The sequence below is a fragment of the Tasmannia lanceolata genome, unplaced genomic scaffold, assembly GCF_043159265.1.
Source record: "Tasmannia lanceolata isolate RefF3 unplaced genomic scaffold, GAP_Taslan_0.1 ptg000013l, whole genome shotgun sequence".
NCBI lineage: Eukaryota > Viridiplantae > Streptophyta > Magnoliopsida > Canellales > Winteraceae > Tasmannia > Tasmannia lanceolata.
The window spans coordinates 10,074,651-10,095,103 of NW_027518690.1; the positions used below are offsets into that span (position 1 = coordinate 10,074,651).

The 20,453-nt window shown below is 39.4% G+C and overlaps 2 protein-coding genes across 3 annotated transcripts; both read right to left on the minus strand.

The window, feature by feature from the left end:
* Window positions 1-4,336: 4,336 nt before the first annotated feature.
* On the minus strand, window positions 4,337-5,673 carry LOC143890793 (uncharacterized). 2 transcript variants are annotated; one of them, XM_077395473.1, is made up of 4 exons: window positions 5,520-5,673; window positions 5,051-5,169; window positions 4,671-4,940; window positions 4,337-4,580 (listed from the first exon to the last, which is right to left on the minus strand). In XM_077395473.1, the coding sequence occupies exons 1-4, from the start codon at window positions 5,535-5,537 to the stop codon at window positions 4,526-4,528; spliced, it is 462 nt and encodes a 153-aa protein (XP_077251588.1). In that variant the 5' UTR covers window positions 5,538-5,673; the 3' UTR covers window positions 4,337-4,525. The 2 variants fall into 2 exon arrangements, with proteins under 2 accessions (XP_077251588.1, XP_077251587.1); XM_077395472.1 differs by having other exon boundaries at window positions 5,051-5,255; window positions 5,520-5,672.
* A 4,571-nt stretch (window positions 5,674-10,244) lies between these two features.
* On the minus strand, window positions 10,245-18,807 carry LOC143890794 (uncharacterized). Its single transcript, XM_077395474.1, has 2 exons — window positions 18,460-18,807; window positions 10,245-11,279 (listed from the first exon to the last, which is right to left on the minus strand). Exon 2 carries the CDS (start codon window positions 11,274-11,276, stop codon window positions 10,473-10,475), a length of 804 nt encoding a protein of 267 aa, XP_077251589.1. The 5' UTR covers window positions 11,277-11,279; window positions 18,460-18,807; the 3' UTR covers window positions 10,245-10,472.
* Window positions 18,808-20,453: the final 1,646 nt, after the last annotated feature.

The window sequence follows — 20,453 nt, forward strand, 5'->3', positions numbered from 1 at the left end:
GAGCCTGTGAGGTTCAAGTAGGGGTGCAACTCGGGTCGGGTTGAGGCCAACCCAAACCCGACCCGACCCGAGTTGCAACCCAACAAGTAGACCTGGCAAAAGCGACCCGTGCCCGCGGGTTGACCCGACCCACCCGCAAATTTGCGGGCACAGGTCTGAGTTTTAGTGACCCGTCAAAACTAACCTACGGGTGACCCAACCCACAAAAACATGGGTCGGGTCGGGTCAACCCGCGGGCACCCGAAGTCACTTGGCTTTTTTAAGGGTGGTGATTTTGTTATGCTAATCTAGTTAGATGGCTTTTTTTTTTCTAATGCAAAGGATGGTGATCTTGTCATGCTAATCTATTTTTTAAGGGTTTGATGCCTGAATAGGTTATGGCTAGCACCATAGGTTGATCCCAACCCTCTGATTTGAATGTTAGAAGGTTGATCACTTGATCCTAACCCTCTATAGATCGGAGGGTTGGGATCAACCTATTGAAATGATTTTTGGGGCACAACCTATTTAGGCTGTGGGCCATCTAATGGACGGTTTGGATCATCCCACGGTGCTGGCCATACCCTACTTTTAAGTTTTAACATTTTCCTAAATTTAAAAAATCGTTTGAATTTAACCACTGTTTGAATTTGCGGGTAACCCGCGGGTTGACCCGGCCCACCTGCGGACCGCACGGGTCACGTAAATTCTGACCCGCAAAAATGCGGGTCATTTCCTGACCCGACCCGTGTGACCTGCACCAACATCACCCGCGGGTTGACCCGGCCCGGCCCACCCGTTTGCCAGGCCTACCAACAAGGTTCAACCCGACCCGACCCAAGGAACCCTTTTTGCCAACCCGAACCTGACCCGACCTGAGTTCAATCTGACCCAACCTAAGATTTTAAGCTTAAAAAATTAAAAAAATTATTAAAAATGTCAGGTTCGCTCAGATCGGGTTGCCCAAGCCCTCAACCCAAACCCAACACAAACTCAACCCAACCCGACTTTTTCCCTGGATGAATCCGTTGGGTTCGAGTTGAGCTCACCCGAGTTGCACGCCTAGGTTCAAGGCCCTCACTAAACACATTGTCTTTACTTTATCTTCTACTCTATCGTTCACTGTACCTTTTTATTTACTTGGAACCTTCACCAACCTAGTTTAGCATAGCGTAGCATAGTTGTAAACTTCAACCACCATCGGTGCCCAAGATATACTGGCATCTTGTTTGCACTTATTTAATGCAATTCATTTGTATTGCTCTCTTTTCTCATTTTGGTCTCTCACATTGCTCATGCTTTAGTAGCCAACTAGAAACAACCGTTGCCACCGGCATATTCACTCCATTTGGTAAAAGGATTGTCCGGGTGACATTACTCCAAAGAGAACCCATAGGAGGGGAACCTTGACCTTTGGAATCACCTAATTTGGACAAGTGACCAAACTAGCGGCCGATGAACCTCAAATCTGAGCGAATGCACCATCTGTTTGGTGCTTCGGGTCAAAATTGATCAAACTCATTGAACCGTGGCTAATTTTGGGACATCTGTGCACATAATATGTCGAGGAAGTGCTTTGGGGGATGCATGTGTGCGATCCAATGAAAACTAGCACCCAAGCAAAGTAACAATAACAAGAAACACACATGCACACGACATATCAATCGCTCAGGTTAGAACCAATTTCCCATTATATGAGAAAATTATAGAGATTATAAGATATATTAAACCTGAATACAAGTGAGAATTGATTTCTCATTGCATGAGAAAATATAAAGATTACAAGAAACTAAACCCAACACACCTTTCCCTTTTTCTCGCCTTGAAAATAATCAAAGAGATTAGGAAGAGATTATATTCAAAGATTAAAAAAAAAAAACTCTCTTCAACACCCTATGAGGCTCGTGTTTTGTGTCCACTCTCAATTTTATCTAAAAACGGCATCCCTTTCAACTAGTCAAATTAGGAGACCATAAGATAATTTTTCAACTGGAACGATACATTCTAAACAAAAATATACTGATCTCGACTCCACTCGATTCTATCTGCACGACCAAATTACTAGCAATATTAAGTGTGCATTTTATCCATAATCAACTATCAACTAATTAACTCCCCCAAAAAATCCTCCACCCATCATCTCAAGCAACATAAACTAATCACTGACTATAACCAAGCAACATAAACTAGTCACTGACTATAACCAATCTCACGATATATAACAAATTTCAAGATTTGTTAGCTGACTTCAAAAACCACTATAACCAATTTATAGATATTTTAAACAAACAATTTTGAAAAAATATCCCCTATGGAAGAAGGAAAAACATTTTTTTCTCAAAAAAGATTATTCTTTAAAAGTTTTACTTTCGTTTAAAGAATGAATTTTCCATGAAAAGATTATTGGTTAAAACAAATTTATTATACATTTAGTGCGTGAGAGGGCGGGAGACATCCGGCATGTAATTATTAAAGGATTGCTTTATAGTCCCTTATTTTTCAAAAAGTACTGTACGGACCATACTATAGGATGATCCAAACTGTCCATATGATGGGCCATAACGGAAATAGGTTGGGCCCAAAAAGTCATTTCCATACGATGATCCTAGACCTTCGATCTATAGAGGTTTCCGTAATATATAGATCGGAGGGTTGGGATCATCCTATGGAAATGATTTTTTGGTCTCAACCTATTTACGTTATGGTCCATCATATGGACGGTTTGGATCATCCTATAGTGCAGTCCGTACAATACTTTTTGAAAAATAAGGTAGTATAAGGGCTTACACCGTATAAATTCTCTAATCCGTTTGGTTGCTGAAATTTTTTTGGTTCTTAAGATTTTTTTGGCACAAAAAACTTCCTGGGAGATTGGTGGGAAAAAAAACACTCTGGAAGTATCCCGGTAAAATAAAAATCCCATGTTTGGTTGACCAGACTATGGTGGGAAAATTTGGTTGCTTTGAACTCTTGGGAAGAAAAAACATTCTTCTGGAAGCTTATTTTTGGTTCCTGGGATTATTTTGGTTACTGGGAGTATTTTTTTTCCTTCCTGGAGTTTCCTGTGGGGTTATTTTAGTTCCTGGAATTATTTTGGGCCCACCAACCAAACGTGGGTTTCCTGTGGAAATTCCACAGTAGTCCCAAGAATTAAAAAAAATTCCGGCAACCAGACGTAGCAGGATTCTCTTGCTTAAAGTTAGAAATGTACAAAATTGGCCAAACAGGATTCTCTTGCTTAAAGTTAGAAATGTGCAAAATTGGCCAAACTGAACCGAAACCGAGTTGAAACCGAACTGAAAATTCGATCTCGGTTTGGTTTAACCAAACCGATTCAAATTTTGGTTCAGTTTGGACAATGTTAAATGCGCCCCTTTGCATAGGGAAATGATAATGCACCCCTTTTCATGAGTTCGGTGGTTCGGTTTGGATATATATGTTCGGTTCGGTTTGCAGTGTAAGTAGGGGTGGCCAGAACCGAACCAGAACCGAAGAACCGAACCGGAACCGAAGAACCGAACCGGAACCGAACTGTAAAAAAATATTTTTGGTCCGGTTCGGTTCCACTGATGAAGAACCGAAAAATTTCGGTTCGGTTCCGGGTCTAATGTTCTCGGTTCGGTTCCGGAACCGAAGAACCGAACTTTGAATATATATATATATATATATATATATATATAATATTTTTATATTTCTATTATACATATACTTAATAATATAAATTACTTATAATATTAATAAGTAATAGTTAATACTATTCTTATAATAAGAAAGTAACTTATATAATAACTTTAATTAAAAGTTTTTATAAATTATAATTAATAATTAATAATTAATAATTACCCATTAGAACCGAAGAACCGAACCGGACCGAACCGATTATGTTCGGTCCGGTTCGGTTCGGTCCTACTGTGTAGTACGGTTCGGTTCTTACGGTTCATGGAACCGAGAACCGAGAACCGAAAAAAAATGAACCGAGAACCGAGAACCGAACCGGTTGGCCACCCCTAAGTGTATGTATGTTCAGTTTGGTTCAGTTTGAGGGTCAAACCGAACTGAAACCAACCCGACCCGTTGCCACCCTTATTCACACCTCTCAAAACAGCTATGAAAGTTGTAAATTAAAAAGGTTCTTAGTTATAGAAATGTGAAAATCTTGCACATCTATCAAGATAGAAATTAAGGCCGTAAAAAGGAATAATGCTGTTATTATAAGAGATGAATTCCTTTAATTCAACTTCCCTAAGAAAATGAATAGACATTGTATCGCATTGGAAGTCCTGTTATCTATTGATTTAAAAGGAAATGGAAGTTTATACTTTGGTTCAGGTAAAACTCTCATTCACAAACCATTAAATAGTCCCAACAAGAAAACCCAGCCTGTGATAAAAACCAAATCCATATTTACAACCATAGCCCAATTAGAGCAATCTTTCATAGCACCAACAAAACCAAATTGTACATTTCACAACTGTAAGAGCGAATACAACTTCTCTTCATAACTAATAACATGTTGAGAGAGAGTGCAGATATCAAAACCAAAGAATCAATCTTTGTTCGTTTCCACTCCTACCGATTTCAAAGTCACTACTTTTGGTCGGCTGCAACATATAACCACAACAGCAGAGTGAAATCATCAGCCACGAATGAAGAGAGAGTGCAGATATCATTTTCGTGGTTATTTTTTTTACCTCTTGGTGGGGTCGGACACTTTGGGAGACTTGTATGAATCTTGGACGTGGGCCACCCTCCTGAAGAAGGACTTTTTGACGAAGTTCTCAGACTCCTTTGCCACGTCATCCGGGTCCACCAGCTCAGGAAGAGTCTCCCTCTTCTTCTTGCTGACGTGGACTCCAGGTGAGTGCTTCAACTGCTGCTTCGCTGTGTGGGCCCCAAGTGAGACTGACAATAGGATCATTCCCAATACCACGTAGACCGGGACGTACTCTCCTTTTATGAACCTGATCACCACCGCACATCAAACGATTATCATTGCCTCATAATCGTTTTTGAGTAGATTATTCCTTCACTTTAATGTCAATATCGAAGTTTTCACAAAAGAAAAGCTGACCTCCGCTTTGGGCTCCGAGTATCTTGAGACCCCCTTGCAAAAGACTTGGTATTTGGTGCGGTAGAGGTTGCAAACCATCGATTCCCTCCGGTTCGGTTCACTATCGATCTCCAATAACTCTGTAAATTCTCAAGGTTTGAATGAAAAAGGTGAAGGCTCATATTCTCAATCCCTTCTTTTGATAGACACACCCCTCTTTTATATGCTACAGCAAAAAAATAGGCAGAATATGAAAATATTGGTGGCCTAGCAGATGAGTGGTCTGGATCATCGAATAGGTGGACCCCATATGCACTCTTACACGATAATGCATTTTCAAAACAATACATGCAGCCTAAATTAACTGGTGGTGAGAATGTAACAGCAATGAGAGAAGGAAAAGAGCATAAAAAGTAATGAAAGGGGAAGAGGGGCTTTTGGGCTGTTGAAATTCAAGAGAGAAACTAATCAACGGTATGAGATTACTTACAGTCGCTCTAAACGCCATGATCGCCGTCCAACTAAAGAACACTGATTGAACTCTGCACTTCACTTTAGAACCCCGTAATCGATTCAGAATGCAAGAAAACGAGTAGAGAAATAGATTGTAAATTAAAGTGATTCTTTGCTTGATACCTAAGAGCACTTTCTTTAAAGTGGGGAGGATTCCAGAACTACGTGCCAAGAGCTGGTAATAGCTTGACACGTGTCAAATTTCTATGCCAACACGAAGACAATAGAAAGGTCCCGAAGTGCCACCTCAAAGTGCCAAGGAAAATGATATGTTTCGCCTCTGTTTTACTTGGGACAGCCCCTTTGAGGGTAAAAGAGTGTCCAATCTGTAAATTTCAGATGCCCACTTCGTCTGATTAGTTGTATTGAATTTGTTGGTTATTGTTAATGAATACTGATTTGTTATTCTTTAATTTAGGGTTTAGGGTTTAGAAAAGTCCAATATGTTTCTTTATTTGTAAAGTTTATTATAAGTTTAATGAAAGTGTGATTTCTTTTTCTTGATGAAGATAATTTATAGTGAGGAGTGTCTTTATCAAGACAGAAGGATGACCCGGGGAAGAAAAGGGGAGGAAACGGGGCAGATATATATATATATATCTAACTGTCTATCGATCGGAGGGTTAGGATCAACCTCAACCTCAACTCAACTCAACTCAACTCAACAAAGCCTTTGTCCCAAGCTAGTTCGGGCTGGCTAAATGAATCCTTTAGAAAAAAAAATCATGAAGAAGGTAAAAGGGATCTACCCGGCTCTAATCCTGGTTCTAGTTGGGTTCCTCTACGTGGATCATTTTCTTCCATTTTATCCTATCCAAGGTTGTGTTCTCTGTTATGTTCCTAGCTATCAAGTCTTTCCTCACTATTTCTACCCATGTTATTTTCGGTCTACCCCTACCTCTTTTTACTCTCTCAATTTAGCACGAGTCACCTCTTCTCATCGGAGCAAGGTTAGGATCAAAATACAGTACTTTTAATAAAGTGAGGAGTGCCCTCATCAAAATACAGTCGTGCTGCTAACATTTCCCTTTTTATATGGTGTTCATGTTTAGTGTGACTTGTAGAGAGTAATAGTGAATTAGAGTTGAAGTAGAATAGTGGTAAGTAGTGTTTGTTTTTTAATTGAAGTAGTTTTCTAGAGCTGATGTATAATCACCACCTTTTTTGTATTTCTTTTGTTTTCTTGTTTCTTTCTTGGAGTGGGTCCCACTTGGTCTTGGAGTGAGTCCCACTTGGAGTAGGGTATGTTGTAAAGGGGTTTAAAAGAAGGGTTAGAGAACTTGAAAGGTTTAGAGAAGTGAAGAGAAGAGGGAAAATCTAAAGCAAGGAAAGAGGGGTTTTCTCTTGAGGCTCTAGGAGGATTTTTGTGGTGAAACAAGAAAAATGATTTTTCTCCTTATTTTTGGTTACTCAAGGTGGTTCTTTTACTCAAAAGTAAAAGGAGAAAATATGGGCAAGGAGAGGGGTTTTTCTCTTGGGCTCTAGGAGGGTTTTTGTAGTGAAGCAAAAGAAAGGTTTTTCATCTTGAGGGTGAGAAGAAAGGTTAGAGTAAGGCTAGAAGGGTTTTCTCTTGGGGCCTCTTGGAGTGTTTTTGTGGTCAAGCAAAAGCAAGGTTCTTCTTGAAGGTATAGTCTTCTTCTTCCATTGTTCTTCTTCTGTATAGAATTTTTTTCATTGCAAGAGAAGCATTGTGTTTGAGGATTTTCCTCATTTGAGGGTCGCTTCGGGGTTGCATAAAAGGTTTGAGAGAAGGGTTTTATCTGTGGATTTTACCCGTAGAGGTAAGCTTGTACTATTGGTTCTAAATAGTGGATTTTTGTGTTGCCTTGTCCACGGAATAGCCCATCGTGGTGAAGCACGCATTATTCTTGTGGTTGCTTATGATTTGTTCCTTTTTGTAGTTGTGGTCTGTTGGCACATATTTTCTCCATCTTATTATCCAAGATCTTAGGTATTTCCTTGTGTTGTCCGGTGGTAGATCGACAGATGTTATTCGCGGCGGGTCTTAACCCCCAACACAACCTTCGTAGTTACCATGGATTTTCAGCATCCATTATGAACAACAACAACATGCATTAAAGTTTCTCCTAATTTCCAAGGTTTCTGCTGCTATTGGAGATGATTGCGTTCTCTTGCAAAAAGAGGGGTTTTAAGTGAAAAGAGTTTCAAGAAAATCAGAGCCTTCAATGCGAAAAGGAATTGATTGAGGGGAGTTCTTTCTAAGATCCAGCCATGGCAGAAATTAGGGTTTGCAAAGAGAAAAGGGACGGACGAGCAGGAGATGGGAAGGACAAACGAAGATGTCTGAGAAATGAGAAATACGAGGAAAAAACCACTTCTCTCTTCTCTAACGCCATGATCTAGCTTGAAAAACCATCAAATCCTCTGGAGAGAGAGAGAGAGAGACGAAAAATTACAGTTTTTGTACACCGCTCTCCCACCCATCACGAACTTGGACTCGGAAGCTTTCATGGTTGATTGCATTTTTCAGGGTTGATAGCAGTTTTAATCTCAGAAGCTTTCATGGTTGATTGCATTTTTCAGGGTTAATAGCAGTTTTAATAACAAGTTAGGATTAGAGTTAGTAACAGTTTTCGCATGCCAAAATACCAAAAATCACCCTTTTCTTCTTCTCCATCTTGTTCTCAAATGGACAAAAGAGAGTGTAGGTTAGGGTTGGAGTTAGGAATAATAACAGCTTTCGTGGTTTGGGGTTTAAATGGAAATTTTCAGGGTTAGTTGCAGTTTTAATATCAGGTTAGGATTAGGTTTAAAAGCAGTTTCCGCATACCAATAGACCCCACATATATCCAGTAGCAACTAAGAAAAACGGTTTCTATTCAGGTGAGAACAGGCAGGAACTGTTGGATACGTAAATCATTTGGGCCGTGTTCAATGGTGAAATCCCATTGAGCAACCCAAGAGAGGGGTAGATTGGGTTTATAAAAATTTAAGGCTAATACTTATAATTTAAAATTGCAAACACCCCTTGTTACGTTTAGAATTGGAAACGGGCCAGATCGAAAACCCTCTTACAATGCTCGATTCACCTTTCTTCATAGGCCGAATCGAAGACCCTCGTACAATTGCTTGAATAGAAACAAAGAAGAAAGCTTGATGTCTCTTGAAGGCTTGTACAACTTGTAAGCTCACAATACCTCTCCAGATAATTACAATAAAGACCTATGAAGATCATCTTCTCAAATGAGTAAATGCACAAATTGAAAGGTCAAGTAGGTGGTAGGTGTGTGTGTGTGTTTTCCAATTGTTCAAAAGGTTGCTAATGCATCAATTAAGTCCGTATTTATAGGCCTTGAGGAAATATGACTGTTGGAGGGTAAAATGGGCAAGATTTGATGCAAAAAGACCAAACAGAAAACTAGCCGCTATAGCCCGGAACGGCTATATTTTTGCAGGTCCGGTCGACCGGCCAGTGCACTCTACCCGTTTTATTTTTGAACAGCAAGAATCGCTTGGTCGATCGGCCCTTCACGGATTCCCAATTTTGATTTTTCCAGGGCTTCAACTTGAATCCACAGGCCTGTAGGAAATTCCAAAATTTGAAATTTAAACATTAAAATCTTTGAGATTTTTTCCATGGGTCTTGATCTTATCTTTTCACAATAATTGGGACCTTTGAAAATGATTTGAGTCAAAGCATGGAGGCTTCCAAAATGGTTTTTAAAAGAAATTGATAAAAATCTTTGAAAGAGTGCAAAAACCATTTGAAAAGCGATCTCCAATACAATTTAAGAAATGTAAAAATACTTGTCTTCTTGATTGTCTTGGCTTGAATAGTCCCCCTGTTGGGCTCTTGCATGTGCTTGTGAACCTTTGGCTAGAGTTGAGCTTGCAAGTCCACCATTCTTGAACACTTTCACTATGGTTCCATGAATGAGTCACATCATTGGTTCATCTTTCAAGCTTGGGCTATGGAACTTGTGCAAGTTGTGATGTCCTCATGATTTGTCTGTCTCATACACATCACATGCAAAGTACATTGGTATAGTTAATCAATTTTGGTATTAGGGTCATCAAAACATAGGTAGGGTTGAACCCTTGAGCTAACAAATGGATCTTGCCGTTTTGAATCTCCCTTGTGAGGATCCAAGAAAGAACACTCTTTTAGTAACCGAGCTATTTATAATTGTGTTTATTCTTTTAAACACCCTCTGAAAGCTAGGGTTATTATGAGAATGCAGCTGTTAGTTTTTATATTGCTATACTGATTTATCTTTTTGAATTGACATTCCCAATTGAATCTGTATAGAATTGGAAATATAGCCTCCTAAACACTAGAATTGGAGGAATTAGAATAGGATTGGAATTTGGCTTCGATACTGATTCCTGTATTTCAAATGCAGCCTAAGGCTACATTTGGATTGCAAGAATCGCGAATTGAAATTGGCATTCTATTTTGATTCCTATTTCGAATCCCCTAAGGCTAGGATGAGAATGCCTCCTCTTGCGGCAGGCAGAAAACAGATTACAGTTTCTTTCTACATTGGTGTTATTTCCCACCTGTTGTTGTGGGAAACAGATTCCATCACTTGATTTTGGCAATCTGAACATAGCATAAGGTTTTCAAATTCTTCTGTAAATACAACTCAACTCAAGCCTTTGTCCCAATAGTTGGGGTCGGCTAATGAATCCTTCAGAAAATTTTCATGAAAAAGGTTAAAGAATCTCAAATTCTTCTGTAAATGAAATGAAAAATATCTATTTTGAAAATGGGTTTCTCCCCACGCCTCATATTTTTACTGGTTGCCCGACATGGGTCTTATACAGCACTGATTATCCTAGTAGCCATTTGCTTAGCATAGTACCAGCCACTTGTGTGACCCCAGAAATTGCCGTTGGCGTAACAAGATATTGGATTGTATCATCACAACACAAATCTACATAAAACTTCTGGTATCTACCAGCCCTACTATGTCCTTGAATTTCTTTTTTTTTCTTTTTTTTTCTGACCTACCATGTCCTTGAATTTGTAACCTATGGGTATCCATAGTAGCTTATGATTGATTGACCTACTCGAAGCGTGGTTTCTTCCGGCTTCCCAACTCTCTTTCAGCACGAGCACTTTGTTCTCCGGCCTCAGCACGAGCACTTTCCTGTCCGGCCTCAGCATGAGCACGAGCATGAGAGTAAGATCTACTTTCTCTGCAACCTCCATATCTACTTGAATGCCAACATTTACCTTTCCTTTTTTAACACCACCAGCACTTTTTCCTAGGAAGCTCCTTTCTATATGACTAGACCCATAATGCCTAAGAACTACCCTTTTGCGCAAAGCATCCATGTGTTCCATGAGACCCGAGCACCTTTCCTTTTCAGGCAATGCAATTCCATGCAATTCAGACCTCTCCTTTGTCAACTCAAGAGCCTCCGTTTGACATTGACTAGCACGAGCACTTTCCTTTCCAGCATTCAACTTTGCTTTAACACCACAAGAAATTTCCCCTCGGCTCCTCCCCATTATATGAACATATAAGGGACGCAGATCAGCTGCCCTTTTGAGAAGATCAATAATCTTTTTGCGCAAAGCATCCTCACGTTTGACGAGACTCAACCACCTTTTCCTTTCAGGCAATGCAATTCCATACATTTCACACCTCTCCCCTGTCAACTCAAGAGCCTCCGTTTGACACTGATAAACAACATCTCCCATTTTCGAAAGCACGCATCGGACCTTTTTCATCAACTCGGCCTTTCGCTCAGACAAAACACCCATTCTCTGGATTTCAGAAAAAGAAAAAGAAATATTAGATTTGCTTCGTAACGTCCTTTACAGTGAAGGAGACAATAAATCAAATAGCTAAGAAATATTAAAGCAACCTAATCATTTAACTATCCAAAGATATAGGAAACATGAAAGAGAAAAAATAGCTCCTAGATCTTTTTTTGGTTGACCCAGAAGATCTTTTTTTGGTTTTTACTGGTCTAGGAGCATGCTCGTAGCCCACCCTTAATTGATTCTATGTAATGCAAGTTGGGACCCCTGGTCCCCAATGTAACCTTCGTAGTATCAATGAAATGGTCATCTTTCAAAAAAAATTAAAAATAAATTAAGGACCCGTGGACCCCGATCCCGGGAACGGCTGCGGCGTGGACACGAGATCCAACGTCGATCCTCTGAGATCTCCACATGTGAAGGAGAGCTCTACCAAGAAACTCTCGAAAGAATGTCCCTCGCAGCATAGGTGGCAAATATAAGATGAGATACTTCTCGATTCGGGGACTAGCCCAGATTCGAGACCTACCTAAAATATGAAGAGTCGTCATCCAAGGAAGTCGGCCCTGGATCCCATGAAAGACACTCTGTTGCAATGGATAACCAGAGATTCAAAAGTCCGTGCCTGGTGACGAATGAGGAAGGTCCAAAGAGCACCCCAAATTCGCCCAAGTGCTAGCACCTGGACTCTTATGCCATTTTTTTATTAATTTTGAAGAATTTTGGGCGAAAAAACATGTGAAATGGGAACGAGTATCCCCGAGAAGACGTCTACCTAAGCATGCATGTCTCGGGGAGGGATAAAAAAAATAAAACACACAAGTCCAAAGGAGAAGTGATATCAGAATTATCTGACATTGGAATAAACACTAGAATCAACCGTCTCTCAGGGAGATGGAAAGGACTAGAGTGAATCCAATATTAGATAACTCTGCTACCTATCTCTATACATCATTCTAACATCCATGCCTAAAGAGAATTAGTACCAGTTTCATCTGTTATCAGAATGAACACTAGAATCCGCCGTCTCTCAGAAATAGGCGGAAAAGACTAATATTGATATAATAACAAATAACCCTGTTACCAGTCACTATCAATCATATCTAATCCTAACACGACACATTTAGAAAGCAGTAAACGTACACATGCACATCTACAGCTAAGACAGTAAACCTGCATAATGAGCAAACGTCAGTAGACGATAGTAGAGGATAATAACCAGCAGTAATAAAGATAAAGAACTATAGCTAAGCATGCGAAAACTACTGCTAAACATGTGAAAACTACAGCTAAACAGGAAAGAGCTACAGCTAAGCAGGTAACAAGCAGCAAACTGGATAAAATAAACAAGCAAATGCTACAGCTAAGCACGTAAATCATCTAAAGAAAACAATCATTCAAGCATACAAACAAGTATCAGACCACAAACTCCTATGACGTTAAGACAATAAACCCTAAGACTCTAATGTGATATTTGACTCGGACCAGAATGGCCATCCATCCCGGCTATGCTACGTATCCCGGCCTCGGGAAGAATCATAGTCAACGTAGTTCGGTGGCCTATTCTAAATTACGATGCCTAAATGTGCTTAGATCACACTAGACTCGACTCGACACGACTCGACTCATGTTTAAGTATTTTAGACACACTTATATGCCCTAAACTAATGCAAATCAACCTAGTCTAATGCAGGTGGGCCCTACATCGTATGTGTAACTAGGCTGTGTGTCTTAAGAAAAACAATGGGCTAACTAAGTGCATCCTGGTCTAGCCATCGGCTCAACTAAGTGTCTAACCGACCACGACTCGAGGCCTCCTAACTCTAGGGACGCTCACACGAAACACACAAAGCATCCACATATCAGGACAGACTCCTAACTCTAAGACACCCCAAACATCTAGGACAGGTTCCTAACTCTAGGGGAAGATCTTTTTGAAAAGGTTTTGATGAATTTTTGTATTTTAGAAGGTTTGAAATGTTTATTTTTGAAGGTTTGACTGGTCTTGGGATAAAGATCCCAAGCTACCTACGTACCCTGTGGAAAGGGATCAAGTCAACGTAGTTCGGAACGAAATTTCCTAACTACTCCTAATGACTTTTGAAAATATTTTTTGATGTGATTTTTACAGGATTCACCCTTCTAGCCAAAGGGGAAACAAGGAGACAATCAGAAAGAAAAGCACACTCCTGTAATCTATAGCCTGGAGAAGTGTCAAGTAAAAAGACGGAACCCTTTTAGCCTAAGGGTTGTCCTAAACAAACAAATCGGTGTCTCAAATAGATGATAGAATGGATGAAATCCCGAGAAGGTGTGAAAACCTAAGAAGACTGAACTAAACCCTAAGAGAAGGGAGAAGAACTAAATCAGAAATAAAATCCTGCGCTACTCTTCTCTGAAAGAGTATGCAGATGAGACAAAGCCTGTCTCCGAAACGACCATGACCACTAGGATCAATGAGACATAGCGTGTCGATGATGAGGAAGGGAATATGGAGTTGGGGAATCTAGCGAGGGCAAGCCAGAAATGCGGAATGTCATGGATGATCTTGGAAACAAGCACGAGACAAGAGCGAATCGGACAAGGGAAAGCTCACAAGTAATAAGAAAATGGACCTTGTGCACATTTGGCAGAGGCAAGCTACCCAACCAAGCCGGAAGCAACCAAGCCATAGGGTGCAAACAAACGTGCAACCCAGTACCCACAAGGGCAGGGGTAAGCCGCCGAGCCTAACAAGGTGTCTTCTCAAAACCAAACAACGCACGAAGAGGAGAATTGACAAGAGAATGAGACTGGGCGAGTCTCCTAAAAGGAAAAAAGATGAGACTGGGCGAGTCTCCCTAAATGAAAAAGATGAGACTGAGCGAGTCTCCCTAAATGAGAATGACCATCTAATGAATGTCTCCTAAAAAGATGTGATGAGCAGAGCTAAATAGACAAAGCCTGTCTCCTAAGTGGGAAACAACTAACCCTATATGAGACATTGAATATCTCCTATAAAGGGCTCCAAGTAACCTTATCATTGCTCCTAACAATGATAGAATAGGGGTACGGTATCTAACAGACCAAGTCGGTCCTTAACTTAAAAGAGTACAACTTGAGACTTGGATAGTCTCCTCCAGGTTGACTCATTAATGAGACAAAACTTGTCTTCCAAAGGGTATGATTTTTCACTGAGACATAGCTTGTCTCTCTAAAGGGGTTCTAGATGACTCTTTCATCGCCTTAGCAATGAGAAAGAAAATTTAATTGTTTAAAGGTATCTTAAAAGACTGGGCCAGTCTTCCAAATTAAAGAGGGGAGTACTCTTTGGATATAGCAAGTCCCCTAATGATGTGCTTGGGCTAACGCCTTCATCACCCTTTTCTTCAGTAAAACAAGGATGCTGATGAGGTGATCTCATCCGCTCCACTCTGAAAATTGGTGGAGAACTGCGATGCATTAGCTCTGGGTGTCCATCAAGCCCATCAAGAGATTCGGATCTTGGGGGAGATTTGGAGCAAATGCGAGGTACAAGTAAAAGACCCCTCTGCATAAGTAAGAAGCTCCTCTCTCTCCGAACAAAAGGGAAAGGACCCTCTACGCGATCATATTGAGGTTGTTGCCATGGGAATTCCATCATTTCATTTGGCAAACCCCTCATGATTTTTTTCTTCGTGCCTCAGCGAAAACCATATCAAGGGCACCACCACCAATGAATCTATCAAGGCTGAGGTCTCTCAGAGATCTGCGTGAGATTTGCATACCGAATGGCGACATGGGCCCTGTTCTCCCTCCGGATGATCTCCGTCTTTTAAATGATGGATGTCGGTAACTTTGCAATTCATCATTTACAAGCTTCCCCCCTGGCCTCCCAGCACTTTTAATAGAAGCATCTTGTGCAACAACACGACCATTGCATTCAAACTTCATGGCAGCAGCTGCATTTTTAGCTCTAGGGAATCGAAAACCAGTAGTAGTAGTAATAGTAGTATAGTGTTCAGAATTAAAATCTTGATCAGGATCCCAGTTATCATGTTGGGTATCTAAAGGGTTTTCAACACATCCTCTGACATGCATAAAATCAGATCCAGAAATTTCAACTGGTTGATCTTGATTCTTATCTCTTCCAAATTTCTGACACCCGTCCATGTAGCTTTTATTTCTTCTCCCTCTGCGATGTAATTTATCAGGAAATTTCTCTCTTTCAAACCGCGATGAGAATGACCTGCTCGGAATGGGCCTTGTTCTTCCTGAAGATAATCCATTAGGGCCTCGAGCCAAATTAATTATCCGACCCCGATTGGCCCTACCAATTGCATTTTAATTGCTTGATCACCATTTACAAATGACTCCTTTTGAGGAAAATGTGTATGGCTCTTTTCTGCTAGGTTAATTCCTTCAGCATTCTCAACTTTGGTTTCCATGTCATTCTTAATGCAGTCCATGGTCGCCTCTTGGTTTGTACTAACTGCTCGATCAGACATTGTTTCCAGTCTTTTCAAGCCATCCTTTCCCAAGTGACCCCGTGATACCCTACGTATAAGCTTTACGATTCTCTTCTTATCTGATCCAGTTGCTAGCACTTCAATGGAAGAGGAATCTGGTAAACATGGCTCTACACTAATGACCTTATCATTCTTCTCACTGCAAATAGCGTTGTCCTGTTCTCCGATACAATGAGCATTCTCAATTTCGCTAGGATTCTCTGTTTTATTAGCACTATCTTCAACATGTGATGATACCATGACTTGATCATCCATGGGACAAACAGCACCATCAATTTCCTTATCTTTTGAGTTTCCGCAATCTTCCTGTTCTGCTTTTCCTTCCTCACATATACCCCCAACAGCACCATGAACCAAAGGTTCTCTAACTTCACCGTCTTCATAATCATCATCGGCATTATGCGGCTTGACCACCGCATCGCCCATGTTATTAACACCATCTGACCCATAATCACAATTATAATTATCATCCCCAGCGTTTATGTTAATCTTCTCATCCTCATCAGTTTCATCTACTTCATCATTTGAATGAGAATCTTCAATAAATGTGTCCTCCAAAATAAATTTGGATGATTGGGGATTAATACTTTCTAAACAGGGCTATTGCAAAATGCCTGACAAACCATCAGTAGTCACAGTTTCTTTATTGTCAATAACCACAGATTCAGAAACCGAATCTGAGACATTCACAATCTCACTGGTTTTCTGGGCTACCCCCTCATTAATAGGCATTTCCATGCTACAAGGATGAATATCCGAATGGCCTGACTTTCCTTCCACAGTCTTAAGGTCATCTTTACTCCCTCCTTCAACCGGTTCAAATTTTACAATTCTAAACTCCACTAATTTCTGATTGCTTGCATCCACTCTCTTGAGGCGTTGATCACACTCCTCAAATAGTTCAGATTTTACAATTTTCGTATTCCTGATTTCAAATTGTGTTCTTCCAATGCTCTAAAATGTATGTTACTAACTTGCATATATGGTTCAAATTTTATGGCTTAAACATAAATTCCTTACCCATTGTTGTAATTGCTAAAGCATAACAGTACTATTGACAATTAAACATATATACTTTGCAATTTTACCAAAACCAATTGTATAAACGTTAATCAAAAGCAATATAACCAAACCCAATATCATTTTTTTTACAGATTCCAAACTCTTTCAGGCAAGACTAAATAAGGCTGATATCCAAAACAAGAGTAGACCTCTCATTATTCTAACTGTCAATAAAAAAGATGCTAAATTGAGACCAAATGCTATTGTTCTTCAACCAACAAAATAAGATAACACTCAATAACAAGAAAGTTACTTGCAGACAAAAGCAATTATTGTGCCTATGTCAAAAGTGATAGTGCAAATATTAGTTACTCAAATAATGGCATTATCACATTCTTGTTCAGTTCATAGAACACAAAATCACACGCTCATGGAAATCAGGTAAATCATTTACTCATCAAGGCATAAAATCATTTATTCATTCAAAAATCAGATAGATCATGCTATTATCGATAAATTATACACAAGATAAAACAAAACTAATAATCACCTAAATATATATCAAAAGGAAATTCTACCCGGCTTTGACTATTTCTATGAAGGGCTGAATTATAGATGGGTGAGCTGACTTTTATAAGCACACAGACCATGACTGAACTATAGTTGAATGAGCAGATTGATAAGTAGTTTAAACCATTATGACACTAAAATGTACAAAACTAAAAATAGCTATGACTATTCAAAACCAATCAAATATTGGGATAAAATAGTAGTCCAACCAATTTCTAAATTATTTTTTAAATGCATGGGTAAAATTAACCATATCAATATCGTTGAAAGCTCCATTTGGTTAACACTTCATCAACAACATCAGCAAGACTATCAAATCCATTGTAATCTATTCTCAATTTTAAACAATTCAACAAAAGAGTCTGTGATGCTACAAAAAATCCTTTCTTATACTAAAAATTCTCACTCTAGCATTTTATACACTTACATTAAAATTAAAAATCTCTCTTCATATATCAGATAGACTGACATAAAATTAAGAGAAATAGACACTTATTTCTGAATTTAAGATAGAAAACATGAGGTCAAGCTTTACATCGAGATAACTTTAATGGAAATCATTTTCACTCCAATGTCTGAAGCATACAACACTATTTGACAATATTCATGTCATCATCTATTATAACTGGACAAAACTTCAGCACTAACAAATAATAAGTTCTAAAAAAAATCAGAATAGATATTTAGCTAAATGACACTCACAAATCCTAAATGTATTAAAACCAAAGCTCATCAGAAATAGCTATAGAACTAGATTGTAAAGAATACATTTACAGGTAATTGCCAGATTCATCTTCATTTTTCTTACTATTTCAAAAGACAACAGTGATCTATATGATAATTATGTAGAAGATAATTTTGATAAACCAAAACAATGAAATAAGTGTTTAAAACAATGACAAATCTACATGGCTGGAGTGAATCTCATGACTAAGGAATAAATAAACATAACAATGCACATATCTAGTGTTTTAACCAAAGGATATCTTAACAGATGAATAAATGTAATCAGATCTAAAACTTCCAAAAGGAAACAGAAAATCAGTTAGCTTTCACGAACAGGAGCCACTAATCTCTTGTTTTAATATGAATTTACGTTAATTTTAGAAAATTATCAGAATTACCTGTATAGAAAGCTTGATTTCAATAACCTAAGAATTTTCTTCTCCTTGCTGCAATTGACTCTCTGATGTGCTCTCCCTTGAGAGGATCTAAAGGATCTAATGCTTATAAGGCTGCATCTAAACTTCTAGTTGTATGACCAAACAAAGAACAGAAGGAACTGATTCGAACTAGCTTGAACTAGCAACCGGAATCCGGCCAAAATCTAGCCGGAGAAGAAAAAGAGGTGAATATCAAGAACACATAGCCGAAATCTTTGCCGGAGCTACGGCGAGGACAATTGGAGAAGATCGGAAGAAAAATAGAAAACCCAAATTTCGCCCCTCTCTCTCTCTCTCTCGAAATTTAGGGAAAACTCTAGATTAGTCATAAATAAGGCTTAAGCTCCTATTTATAGGGAAAATGAGGTATTGATATTGGCACTACTGTTTTTGATGGGCGCGCGGATGCGCGAAATTTGATAAGCGTGCGAATGATCGTGTCTTTTCTGGCCTTGGCTCGGCCCTCCCCAGAATAAATTCACCCCCCCTATCAGGATAAATTCACCCCTTCTGCATTTACACTACGATTCTTTCCCGGTTCGTTCGCTAGGCAAACACGCTCGGATTTAACGAAATTTTGTAGGGACCTAGTTAGGACCCTAACCTAGCTTAGGGTGCAATTTGGGGTTCTACCTCACTGATTAGGTTGGGTTTTGCTCAAACACAAGAAAAAAGGGTTCGGTTAAAATGGGGTGTCTACAGGACCCAAAATCGTTTGGGTTAATTTTCAACAGACAGATTTCTTCCAGTTTATATCTAACTGGTTTTAAACATGAGAAAGAGTTGATAGTAGTTGTTCAGTTTCCTTATTTCCATAGCTCTCGTCATCTATCTTATGATCCCAACCCTTCAATTGGAGGAAATTGGTTATTGAATTGTCAATGAGGCAGCAGCCTCAGCCCAATAAAGCTGAGTGAGTCCTATCTTTGAGTTATCTAAACCGTCTATCTGATATTCTTTACTTGGAACCACCTATGGCTAAAAAATCACTGAAATCAACAATTCTACCACCTAATAATCTTTACTTCTAGTCATCGAATTTGAACCATATTCTATATAGTTTTCGACCGTCAATGTTCAGCGAGGAAAAAAGTACATGTTGTCTGATGTTACAATTGCATAACTCTGTTTGAACACCAAAACTTACCACCTTTCCAGCATTCAACTCTGCTTTAACACCACCAGCACTTTCTCCTGGGCTCATCCTTACTATATGAACATATACCCGACGCAGATCAGTTGCCCTTTTGAGAAGATCAGTTACCCTATTGCGCAAAGCATCCTCGCGTTCGATGAGACTCGACCACCCTTTCTCTTCAGGCAATGCAATTCCATACAATTCACACCTCTCCTCTGTCAACTCAAGAGCCTCCATTTGAAACTGATAAATATCATCTTCGACTTTCGACAGCAACCATCGGACCTTTTTCATCAACTCAGCTTTCTGCTCAGACGAAGCATCCATTCTCTGGAATTCAGAAAAAGAAAAAGAAATATCAGATTTGCTTCGTAACGTGCTTTACAGTGAACGAGATAACAAATCAAATAGCTAAGAAATATCAAAGCAACCTAATCATTTAACTATCCAAAGACAACAGGAAACATGAAAGAGAAAAAATAAATAGATAAAGGACCCAAAATCGTTTGGGTTAATTTTCAACAGAGAGATTTCTTCTAGTTTATATCGAACCGGTTTTAAACATGAGAAAGAGTTGATCGTAGTCGTTCAGTTTCCTTATTTCCATAGCAAACAGGCCGTGTTTTGCGGTCTCGTCATCTATCATATGATCCCAACCCTTCAATTGGAGGAAATTTGTTATTGAATTGTCAATGAGGCAGCAGCCTCAGCCCAATAAAGCCAAGTGAGTCCCATCTTTGACCTATCTAAACCGTCCATCTGATATTCTTTACTTGGAACCACCTATGGCTCAAAAAACGCAGAAATCAACAATTCT